This window comes from Mesocricetus auratus, unplaced genomic scaffold (assembly GCF_017639785.1).
Source record: "Mesocricetus auratus isolate SY011 unplaced genomic scaffold, BCM_Maur_2.0 Super-Scaffold_4256, whole genome shotgun sequence".
In the NCBI taxonomy this organism is placed as follows: Eukaryota; Metazoa; Chordata; class Mammalia; order Rodentia; family Cricetidae; genus Mesocricetus; species Mesocricetus auratus.
Genome location: NW_024429182.1, coordinates 84,269,271 through 84,281,744, shown reverse-complemented (window position 1 = coordinate 84,281,744; position 12,474 = coordinate 84,269,271). Strand labels below are relative to the sequence as shown.

The 12,474-nt window shown below is 45.5% G+C and overlaps 1 protein-coding gene across 2 annotated transcripts in view; it reads left to right on the top strand.

Moving 5' to 3' along the window:
• Positions 1 to 12,474, top strand: part of Insc (INSC spindle orientation adaptor protein) — a 97,447-nt gene that overhangs the window by 84,337 nt on the left and 636 nt on the right. For both annotated transcript variants that reach the window (XM_040756044.1, XM_040756038.1), the window contains 3 exons: positions 4,201 to 4,267; positions 7,016 to 7,171; positions 8,439 to 8,515. In XM_040756044.1, coding sequence (XP_040611978.1) covers positions 4,201 to 4,267; positions 7,016 to 7,171; positions 8,439 to 8,515 — 300 coding nt within the window. The remainder of the gene's footprint in view (positions 1 to 4,200; positions 4,268 to 7,015; positions 7,172 to 8,438; positions 8,516 to 12,474) is intronic.

Here is a 12,474-nt window from a genome sequence, read left to right as displayed (position 1 = left end):
ACAGGTGGAGAATGATTGATCTCTGGCTTCCAAATACATGCATGCATACATATATATAAGGACACACTTTATAAAAGAGAGAGAGAGAGGAAGAAGGAAAAAGATGAAGAAAGAGAAGGAGGAGAAGGTGAAGGAGGAGGAAGAGGAGGAGAAGGAGGAGAAGATTCCAGAGCCATGTTTGACATTATTGACTAGCTTCTGATTAAAGAGTAATGTTAATTACAGTTTTGCAAATTTGTGAACATTGGCTCTTTTGTCTGAATCCTTGGGCAACATAGAAGTACCCATGGCTTACTGCTAGATTTACATCAAGTGTTCTGTGTCATAAGACCTGTCAGGCCAGACCACCTGTCTAGCTAGGAAGGGCTGTGCCTTGGTTAGTTTTCTATTGCTGTGGTAAAACATCATGACCAAGGCAACTTATAAAAAAGAGTTTCTTTGGGGATTATAGTTTCAGAGGGTTGGAGTCCATGTCCATCATGGCAGGGAGACAGACAGGCATGGTGCTAGAGCAGTAACCGAGAGCTTACATCTTAATCCACAAGCATGAGGTAGAGAGTGCTGAATGGGATAATGTGGGCTTTTGAAACCATAAAGCCTGCCCCAGTGACACACCTCCTCCAAGGCTACATATCCTGTTCCTTCTCAAACAGTTCCACCAAATGGGGATCAAGTCTTCCAATATGGTCCCACAAATATGAAACCTTTCATTCCCTCGAGAGGATCTACCACTCCCCGTACCTCTTGGTAACATCAGTGTTCAGCCCCTTCATGTGGCTGTCAGATTGCTAGTGCTCTTTGAATCAGTCATCAGGTCTGGGTCCTTCCAGGCCCTGCCTCTTGGAGGCAAGCTATGTTTGGTTTTGTTTGTTTGTTTGTTTTTCAAGACAGGATTTCTCTGTGTAGCCCTGACTATCCTGGAACTCACTCTGTGAACCAGGTTGGCTGAGAACGCAGAGATTCACCTAGCTCTGCCTCCCCAGTTGTGGGAATAAATTGGTGCCCCACCACGGCCTAGCTGTGTTTGTTTAATTTAACAAGTATTCTGGGTGATTGATAAAACACAGTGAATGCTTATAATATTTTTATCTCCTGTGATGCTTATACCAAATGATGCTCCACAGAGACACCCATCCCTATTCCCCCAAATCAAGGAATAACTTATTGTACATACAAAAGGGGATTTTGCACAGAGTGATTCATTAAGACTCTAAATCTATGAATTTATCCAGGTGGGTCCATTGTAATGACACATACTTGTATGTGAAGTGGAGAGGGAACTGGAGTCAGAGAAAATGGCTAGGGTTTCATTATTAGAATTCTTGTCTCTCATTTTAGGATAAGGAATGTTGTGGGCTGAATGGAAAGAGTTAGAAAAGTTGGATTAAAGATGCAGTCTCCAAATTGAAAGATATATAGAATATGCAGCCTTTTAAAAATAATTACTTATTTGTTAATTTATTCATTTACTTAAATATGTGGGGATGGTGGATATGTGTATGCAGATGTGTGTACCTGTGTGCAATTGCAGTCTCTCCTTAACTTGGGGCTTTCTCAACTTGTCACTTGGATGCTGGTGTTCAAACTCTGGTAGCACTAAAACATCTCTCCAATTTGAGAGTGATGGGAGCGTTAAATCCATGTCACACAGATTGCAGTTCATTTGGTTCTCTCCAGGAGTCTCCAGAATTAATGTGGGGGGGGGCGCATGTGCGTGCATGTGTGTGCACTCACCTTAACCAAATATGATCTGTTTAGAACTTAAGTGCACTCATCTTAACCAAATATGATCTGTTTAGAACTTCAGACCTCTAGCATGATAAAATAATGCAATTGTTTTACATTACTAAGTTTGCAGTAATCTCTTATAGCAGCAATAGGAAACACATACCCTTTCATTAACCAAGGCACAGAAGGTTAGGTACCATTGCTAGTGTCATGTGGATAAAGAGATGGAGCCAAGATCTGGGCCTACACTACCTCTCATCTAGAGTATTTTTTGAGGTCAAGTCCTCTGTGCTCACCAGGTAACTATAGAAGGACGGGCCTTAATTTTACATCAGTTGAATAAGCCTAGGCCAGGAGAAACTGTAGACCTGGCTCCTGCATTCCTTATTCTGGCAGCATTGCTAGCTTGCTTCCAGCCAGGTAAACCAGCTGTCCTTAAAAGCTGTAGTTGTGGGCCTAACAGCTAGGTGAAAACATTGGCTTCTTTCCACTCTCTATAACAGTGCCCACAAGTGTGTTTCAAAAGGGAGACTCCAAGCAGGGTATAATTGGCATTTATTCAAATTGTGCTTAATTGATTACTTCATCTGCACCTCAGAAAACCACATGGGGTACAGGCTCTGTAAGGAGGAAGTAATTTTCATTAACAGGATCTAAATTAGTCCAACACAAAGACCTACCTGGTGTCTGTGACTCAGCTAATGATTGCCATATAATGAAGTCTTCGCTGCAGACAAAGGTTTTATTTTACTCCCTCCTTCCTTGTTCCCTCCCTTCCTTCCTTTTTTCCATGAATGTGCAGGTCAAACAAGAGTCTGTATTCAGAAATGCAGAAATGTCTGGTGATGAGTGGGGCACAGCAGCCCCTGTGTGGTAGGAACAGGCTGTGCTCCTGCTGTTACTAACAGTCCAGAGACAGCCAGATGCACAATAATCTGACAGACTTGACCCTCGTGTCTCTCTTACGGGTTCTCTTTGGGGAACCTTCATTCAGTGCCTCATCTATAGCCCATCTTTTCTCTCTAACTTCTTCCACTGACCCCACAAATACTGCTGGAGAAAAAGAACTTTCAATGTATACTTACCACTCCTCTCGTGAAGCCCTGGGCATTGTAGCTGACTTCAGAATAAGGCTTTTGAGGCATTTCCCTTTCTTCTTCCAGCACCCCACTCCAATCTCTACTTACCCATCCAGTCCCTGACCAGATCTGAGTTGGGAGAACCTGATACATAGAGATGCTGCCTTTATGGTCAGCATGTATTGAGAGGGAGTGTGAGATAGATATTCTGTTACTATGATGGCACTTTCCCCTTTCTGTTTAAGAGATCTTTTGGATGGTATATTATGGAGAGTGATATGCTAACATTAAAACAGTTAAAATCTATCGAATGCTCATTCTTGGCAAACTCTGCTGTACCATCCATGCCAAGGACAGAAACCTCTTATACTGCCCTCTGCACACTACCACTTACCATCTCAAAGGCAGAAGCACCGATCCTGCTTAGACTGTCCAACCAGCTTGAAAGAAGCTGTGTGAAGAGTGGACTCATACATGGAGGCATGCTTTTTTAGTTCACTGTGTATTTCAATCGCCACCTGTGCACACTCTGCTTCTATAGAGGCGGGCACATTCTCACTATGTGGTTTCTTTTGGGAACAGTATTACAGGCCCTCTCTATTCATAGCGCCCATACTTCCATCCTCAGCAAGTTTACTTTTTTATTTTTTATACCACTTATAGTTTGGGCCTCTTGTTGGATATTCCTTAGTCCATTATTTGTTGTGTGCCATGAGACTCCTTTAGTGTGCTGTGGAGGACTGGGGAGTGTTAACGCTTGAGAGACTGGAACCAATCCTGGATATCCATCGAATGTCAATATCCTATCATTAAGGGCAAAGCCCTTCAGTGGTGCTCTGTAACTGAGGTTCATAGACCATAGACTTGTAAAGTGTGGCTAAGTTAATCTTCCCCACCAGAACCCACCTTTGGGGCAGGCTGTCTGCCTCGAGCTCAGCCTTTGTTCATTTCGCATCGAAGGTTAGTATCAGGAAAGACAACTGACATAGGTGACCCCAATCAAAGGTGGATCAAAGAGTCAGGAGATCAAGTCAGAACAGAAGGGGTAAAGGGGCCCAGAACCTGCCAATTTTGTCTGAATTTTAGAGGTTAGGCTAAGAGGGTTCCTGCACCCCAAAAGCCAGGCCTCACCTTCATCCAGTGTGAGGCTGTTGTCTACTGGGGGCCCCAGGCAACCATGCCAGAGCCACCGACCGATTAATGGGCATCAGTGACTGGGACTTACATCTGGGAGGTAGGGGCCCACGAGAATAGACGATAATACCGAGAAAGGATGGGCAGATGTAAGGGGCCAGGCTGGAGGGAAGCTCTGTAGCCCAAAGCCGACCTGCCTTCAGAGAGCGCTGTGAGAATTGTGTGTGTCTATTTTATAGTTTCCAATTCCATTTTCCAGATTGTGACCATCTTGGCAAACATGTCTGTGCTGGAGCAGTGTGCCTCTGACATCATTCAGGAGAACGGTATGTCCGGGTATGCCCTGTGGATTATCAGGGTACATGATGCTGCATGACTTTGTGCTTGTATAAATCCTATGTGCAGATATATAAATACATATACATTTAGTTTCTGTGTATGTAGAAGCGTGTATGCATACAAATATATGAATGTGCACCCTTGAGAACACACACACACAATTCTGTGTATAACCTGGTCAAAGGTGAAATGCTTATTTGCCTCGGTAGGCTTAAATTCTAGTGGAATATAGAAAACATAAAGATAATGCCAGGTCATGATAGTGGAATGAGGACAAAAAAAATCAGTGATGGAGGCAAGATTGTCCCAAAGTGGGGAGACATGGCTTTGTACCTGCCTTATTGCATTTGGTCTCCATGGAAAGCTGATTATGGGAAGGAGTGAGGGGGAGGAGGAGGAGAGGGCAGCTGGGCTGCCCCTACCACTCTCTGAGGGAATCTCCCTTCCAATTGGCCCTCTGTTCTGCCTTATATGTTCGTGGTCAAGGAGAATTGGAGCTGGGCTTCTCAGTAAGAAGTCTCTGTAAAAAAAAGACAAGGTGGCGGCCTTGCAGCTGGGAACAGAGCTAGGGTGGCTGGGGCTTCCTGTGACTGAGGAATAAGGGAGCAATTAGCAAGCGGTTGGAGACCCGAGACACTAATGAGAGTGAGCCGAGAGCCTGGGTACCTCTGCTCTCAAAAAGTCCCTTCCCCCAGGCTGCCCTGCTGTCTTAACAAACATGCACTTTCCCAGTGCCCGCGACTAATTGAAACACACCATTCTGTGTTAATTTCATGTGATTGAGCTAATAATGAGAAACTGTGCTGAGCCAGCTGAGGCCAAGAGGAGAGGCTGCGTGGTGTCACTTGTTCTCTCCTCCTTCAGCACTTGGAGTCCTGGCTGAAGTGGCCCATGACAGCAGGCTGCCACTTGCCTGTGCCTCTGAGGCTGGGATAGCTGCCATCTGGAGAGTGCTTTGTGGCTTACAAAGTGAGTTGACTAACTCACTGTGTCCACCGCGGTGAAAACCTACCATGGGCCTGGCACTGTGCTGGGCAGTGGGGACCTGGAGTTTAGCGAGTCCCCGCATTTGTCCTAAAGGCTCTTCCTGTCTGGAATGACGACCTGCCCTGGCTGAAGTGTTTATGTGAAAGATAGTATAGCCACGGGGTGGGGGGCCGGGAGGGGAGCAGAGCATGAATTTGGTGGGCTGGAATCCTGGCTGTGGTTCATGAATGGGATGGCCTCTCTCTTGCCCCTCTGGAGAGTGGGAACAGCAGTGCTTGCTCTCAGGAGTGTGTGAGAATCACTGTTAACAGTGTCAGGGCAGGGTGTGACCCAGGATGTGCCCTGTACCAGGCCTGGTTTCTTTTTCAGTGGCAGTCTCATGGGATTTCACAGAGAAAGTTTGAGGAAGACAGTATTTATAAGAGTGGAGCAGGATTTGAGGGATCCAAATGGCAGTGACATAACCAGAGGTCACTAGAAGCCAGGAGACTCCTGGGTCTCAATAAGGGAAAACCCTGTTCAATAAATAGTCTGGGCTCTGAGACCCCGTTACTAGGTCAGATGTTGTAAATGTAGATGCTTGCAAGATCCAGATACAGTAAAATAGATAAGGATTGGCCCAATCTTATAATAATAGTAAATTAAAGACAGGTGTGTAGGCATGTGCCCAAAATCTCTGATTCAGTAGGCTGCAGTTGGAGGAATTTGAATCCCAGGCCAGCCTCAGCTACATAGTCAGTTCCAGGTCAGCCTGAGCTATATAGCACATGCTTGTCTTAATACAAAAGTAGAAATTAACAAGAACAATAAACTTCTGGCTTTATAGAAATGTATGTGGTGTCACTGTTTTCAACTCAGAAGATAAATGTTACAAATCTAGATTTTTATGGAAATCATTATACAACATACGTCTTGAAGCAACAAAGTAAAGCTTATCTTTAGATCCTGTCTAGTTGAAGTTCCAATCTGGCGGGTCGGGGCTAGGGTGGTGAGGGGTGGGGGCCACTCATACAGAAGATGGGCCCCAGCTGCAAACTTGTACAATGGGATATATTTGAGAATATCAGGGAAAGGGCATTCCCCTCAGAAAGGGTGGGCAAAGGCAAGCTAGTGGCGTGGATATGAGTATTCTTTACAGAACAACCAGGAGACAGATCTGGTTTGGGGAGGAGGGAGGAGGCTCATGAGTGAATTCGATGCAGCCTCAATCTGACACTCCCACTGTGAATGCATTGGCTCTAGCGGTTTTCCAGCCTGAAGTTGATATGCCTCACACCTATACCCTGTCTCAGATGCATCCCCATCAGGGGTGACGAGGGACCAGTTATCCAGGTTCTACCCAGCACCCCTATGCACTGTGTGCTCTGGGCAAGAAGCTTACCCCACTCTGGACCTCAAAGTAAACTATTATGGTCATGCCCATGAGGTCATTGTGAGATCTGAGGTGACTGAGCATTTACTGTGTGTACAGTGTGAGAAATATCATAAAACCAATAATGGTGTTTTAAAAGTGAGAGTGTCTTCTAGATGTTTCTTTTCCAGTCTAGTGACTTGGTGTCTAGAATAAGTCAGATCCCTGTGGTTGAGGAGAATTAAGAGGTGATCAGATCTGGCTTCCACCTCTGTTTGAGACTCCAGTACCCCAAACCTTTGCTTGAGCCCTGCTTCTGTCCAGCTAGTCCCACGAGGTAAGCTCTACACTGGGGGTGAGTCTAAACTGTCCACACTGTGTGTTGCTTCCTGCCCAGGTGTCCAGCTCATCATGGGCATGCTGTCTGAGAAGCCAAGGTCTGGGACGCCTGCAGAAGTCGCGGCTTGTGAAAGGGTACAGCAGAAAGCTGCAGTGACTCTGGCCCGCCTCTGTCGAGACCCACATGTGGCCCAGGAAGCTGTGCGACTCAGCTGTAAGTGATTCTGGCTGTGGCTGGAGTGGAATGGAAAGCTTGGGATAAAAGTAGCTGTGTTTTCCTGGTGGTGTCAGTGGGTAGCATATCAGGATGAACTGGGTTGAACCCCACTCTTTGTGTGCTGGGAAATGCTGGGGTAGAAACCGTGGACATAGCCCTAGTCTAAATTGTAACAAGAGATAGTTGATCAGGATATTGACTCACCTGCAGACTCCTTGCCATTCAGAACCGATTATTTCCATTTGTTCATTTATTCATGTAGTTTTCACTCATTCTCCATTTGTTTATTCACTCAGAACTTCATTGATTCAGTTATCTATTCACTAGTTCACTTACTTACCTTCAGAATAGCCATTATTTCTCTCTACCATTGTTAACTTCCTATTTGCCTAAATATTCCCAGAACCTCCATTCTTCGCTAAATTCAAAAGCAATGGTTCTCAACAGGTGGCTCTCCACCCCTTTGGGGGTCAAATGGCCTTCTCACAGGATTTGCCCAAGACCACCTGAAAACACAGATATTTACATTGTGATTTATAATAGTAGCAAAATTACAGTTATGAAGTAACAACGAAAATGATTTTATGGTTGGGGTCACCACAACACGAGGAACTGTATTAAAGAGTCATAGCATTAGGAAGGTTATGAGCCACTTTTTTTTAAAGGAATACAACAGCAGCCCCAAGCACAGGGTGGTCTGCATGTGAGCATCATGAGCGCGATGCTCCAAGTGTATGTGGTGGACAGAGCAGGCCCTGCTTTTCTGGGTGGGTTGGAGCATGTTTTTCGCAAATTTCTTCTTTGTGACCTCTGGCAGTATTTTCCCAATAAATCCCTAGGAAATGTTAATGGGGTCTATAATTTTCTACACTTGAAGCTAAAGTATTATTTTCTGACTGGCACAGCCAATTAGAGGAATGCACAGTTGTGAGGCCCCAGTGCGCAGGTGTGAATGTTAAATACTGTGCTGGCAAAACTAGATGTATACACTAACAAGTCCTTGTCAGAGAAACAGGCAACATGTCTGCAGCACTTACCAAAGATCAGCCCAGGCCAGTGCTCTGGCATTTGTGGGTTTGGATTGGACCCTACTTTTCTGCCCATGAGCAGAAAGTAGAAAGTCTCCTGGAAATATTCCTCCAGGTGGGCTCAGCTTCTCCTCCGCAGACTGGCACCATCATGTACGGTGGGTGAAGCTGGTCAGCACCGTGGGTCAGCCGGCTTCTCTAAGCCAGTGGTAATGCTCTCCTTGTGTCTTCTGCAGGTATTTCTCGCCTTATTGAGCTCTGCAGATCCCCATCTGAGAGGAACAGCAGCGATGCTGTGCTTGTGGCCTGCCTGGTGAGTTCTCAGCCTGCCCTCAGTTTCCCACAAGGCTTTCAGAAAGGTAGACTGAGGTCAGGGCAGCTGTTCTGCCACAGCTGGGTATGCCTTCATACTTCTCCAGGCTTTAGATTTTATATGAAAATGGCAATGCTGATGCTTTCTATTCCTATCAGTTGATTAAGTTGTGATGAAGAATCAAGTGAAAGATGAGGAGGAAGCTGCTCCCCATCTAATCTCCATAACCCCAGTGACCTTTTAGGCTCTGGGAACGCACAGCAGCATGTTAACACTGGTGAAGTGAGCTGAGGGCTGCTAGGTGGCGGTGTTGATGTCATGCAGCCCTCAGAACACCTGGCCCAGAAACAGACAGCTGTCTGTCCAAAGTGAACAATTAAGAGAAAGTCCGCTTTTACTCCCAGGAGAAACCCTCGGGACCCTTCCCACAGAGTAGCTGCACTATCTGCTGTGGAAATGACTATAGCATGCATGACAGGACAGTGAGGGTAACTTAACCGGCCATTAAGGTCTTCTCCTAGAACCCAAACAAGTGCTTCTTGGGAACTTCTCACTAGGGAACTAGTGAACAGTAGCAGATGGAAAATGCATGCTTTGTTCACACTTATCTTCCTGTGGGGCTGTGATGAACCCCAGAGCAGAGTGGCAGAACAGACAGAGGTGTGGCATCACAAGGAAGCAGTCAGCTTGCAGAAGAGCGAGCCAGATCTTTGGTCCTCACAGAACACGGGGAAAAGCAGTGAATGCATGATTTCAAGTTGAGTCCTCACAAAGTCCCCTCCTTGCCCCCCTCTTCACTGAGCTCAGCTCATTTCTGGGAGTTCTAGATGGACACTGTGAAGTTGTAGAAGCAGCTGGCATCGCCGTCAGCAGACCTGTCCTGTTTGTACTTTGGTGAGCTGTATGTCACTGAGTAGGTCAAAGTGCTCTCTTAGTTAGTAAATATTTGCTGAATGGTTTTATGTGGCACTCCCTCTTCTAGGTTTTGGGGCTAGAGTTGTGGAGATAGGAGAGAGCTTTCTTGCAACTTGTACATTCTTATCTTTGTGCCTTTGGAAGTCTAGAGAAGGTTTTTAACCTCTGCTAGGACTCTTTTCTTGGCAATTTTATACATGCATATAATGTATTTCAAGCATATTCACCCCTCTTAACCTCTTCTCCCCTGCCCTGTGCACTCTGGATTCCTTATTCCTAACAAACTCCCCTCCCATTCTCTCAATAATTTTTAAATGAATAAAAAAGTTAATGTGGGGTTTTTTAAAGGGCACCAATTATGTTAAAACCACTATTCAATATTTATGCATATAGCATATTAAAACCATGCTTGCTCGTGGTAGTAAATACTCTTTGAAGACAGCGTCCACATCTCTTATGCGGTCTGCAGATATCTGTGATTTCTGGTTTAGAGCAGGGCCAGAGATCAGCAACACTGACAACCACAGATGCTGCTTCAGTGAGGAATTAGTGAAAAAAGAAATAAACCCTTTTTCTCCTCCAAGTCCACAGACCTTCTTGAGTCTATTTTTCTATCAAGCAAAATGGGAAGAAATTCACAGCTGACAAACACATAATGATTGGTCCCAGCTCCCTTATCTTTATCGCTCTGGCAGCAGCAACTGCCTGACTGAAGGGCTTGACAGGTAAAGTCAAGGGTGCAGGGAGCACTTGGGAAACTATAGGCTGCCTCAGTTGCGGGGGGTTGTGCTATTACTATTGGCATTTTTCTCCAGAGCACAAACAAGGTTTGGCTGCCATCTCCAATCACGTAGGGAACTTTCAAGCAGAAAGGGACTACATTTGTTCTCAAATGTTGAGGAGAGTCCCCTTTCTAATCCACCCCTCCATGTGGATGCTGAGTGAGTTTCCCTAAGAGCGTTTGACTCACAATGTTTTCATCAAATTTGCATGGACTTGTCCGTGGTTCTCCATTACTTACCCCTCCTACTGTCTACTCACTCAGAGCTTCTTTGTTTCCAGTGACCTTGCTCGGACACCCCTTGGGGGAGGGGGTGAGAAGATGCAGCACCAATGACTCAGGCACTGGGAGTCAGTGAGTAGCAGAGCATGCCACAGACTCGTTTATTAAGGAAGTTAGACCTGCCTTTATACCCCCTCCCAAGATCCTATTGGCTCAGGTGGCTGACTGCTGTGTTGTCATTTCCTCATGGTGTCTCTGGGTCAGTTGTCTCTTCCTCAGCAGTCTCTGGGTAGAGACGCAGGCTTGGTGGTCTGGCCTGGGCACCTGTGGCTTGGGTAGGGGGCCGCAGTTTCCCTACACTTCTTAGCATAGGTCTGACCTGACACTGGGACCTGAAAGCCTCCTACTTTACAGGTCTTGTCCAACTGTGCTTGGAAGTATTGTCTTTCCTCACATCACAAACAAACACTATCTCTACAACTCTTTTTGTTCATCCCTGGACGCTCAGATCCAAATACCCATCTGATGATGTTTCCCAGGATTCCTCTGTGATACAAAGTCAGGAAGTACACAGTGCATCACCTCAGTTTCCCTGCTTGTTTTTTTTATAAATATATAATCCCTATAACTCATGTTCTAGACTTTAAATTCTCTGGAGGCCTGGGTCTTTTGAATAGACCCTCTTGTTTCTAACCATGCTTTTTCTTTCCTACTGTCTTGACACTGGTCTCACTATTTTAACCTGAGGAAGATTTCTATCTGTCCCCTAATTCTAGAATTTTCTAAGGGCAAAAGCCTTTTTGTATAGACCCTTTTATTTTTATATGATCTTGAGTTTGGATATCATGTCTTGATGACTCTGTAATTAGTTGATTTATTCCCATCCCCCAACCACTGATGCTGGTGGATGTCCACTGCTTGGGTTATTAAAGGCTCCAATACCTAGGTGAAGGCCTCTGGCCAGCAAGATGAGAGACCCATGGAGCCTAGCCAGGCTGGTGGAGTTGGGAGTCTCTTTTCTTTTCCCAGGGTCTTCTTTCTAGCCTAAAGACTGTCCTCAGGTGAGAGGAGAATAATTCGATTATTATGTCCTGTGTGGAAATAATGGTAGCATGGATCTCCTCTGGCAAACAGGATTGATTTTTTTTTCAGGACAAAGCAGCCAGCAGTAGGCAACTGTCTTTATTTAGACTTGGGTGTCTGTGAATGAGATCCACAGATGATTGACTTAACTACTGAGAAAGGAGACTCTGGGAACAAGACTTGGGGAGGGTGCTGGAGCTGTGGCTGTGTACACTGGGAGAGGGGTACATATTGTTCCCTGGTTAGGGTAGTCAAGGATGGCTTTGCTGGGGAGCAGGTTGACAGCAGATGAACCCTGCTGACTAGGAAAGAGCAGGAGGGACATGTCATAGCAAGGCAACTTCCCAGGAGCAGAAGCGAGCCCGGTCCTCAGTGGGGTGAGCTGTGGAGGTTGGGGGAGCTGGTCCATTGTTCTGTCCCCACAACTCCTGCTCTCCCTCCTTTGATTTGGATTTCTCAGGCACAGCCTCCTAATCTACCTGGATTCCATGTTTCCCATTTCCTTCCTCTTCCCTCCCATCTCACAGTGCTCTGTGTGGGATGGGGTACATTTGTGGGTGAGTGAATAATCCTGGTTTCTATAAACTACTCAGATAATCTGAAAACAATAATTTTAGTCCATGGAGGCTTCTGGAAGTCCCAGTCTCTGACATACTGAACTTACATACATCACTAAGTTGACAAGATCCTAAAAACAACAGATCTTTAAAATGACCAGTTTCCCAGAGTGATTTAAAAAAAAAAACTGAAACAGCAAGACCATTATTAAAATCATTAAGAGCTTCCAGATAATGCCTGTCACACTGCCTCAAGTGCAAATGAAATCAGGTGACCTTGGTGATAAGGGCACAATGGTGACCAAAATGGCCACTAAAGAATCATGGAGCAAGTATCAGGTAATCAGATTAAATCGCCTGGTTAATGCAGTGCATTTCTCAAAATGCATCTCTCGGGGCAG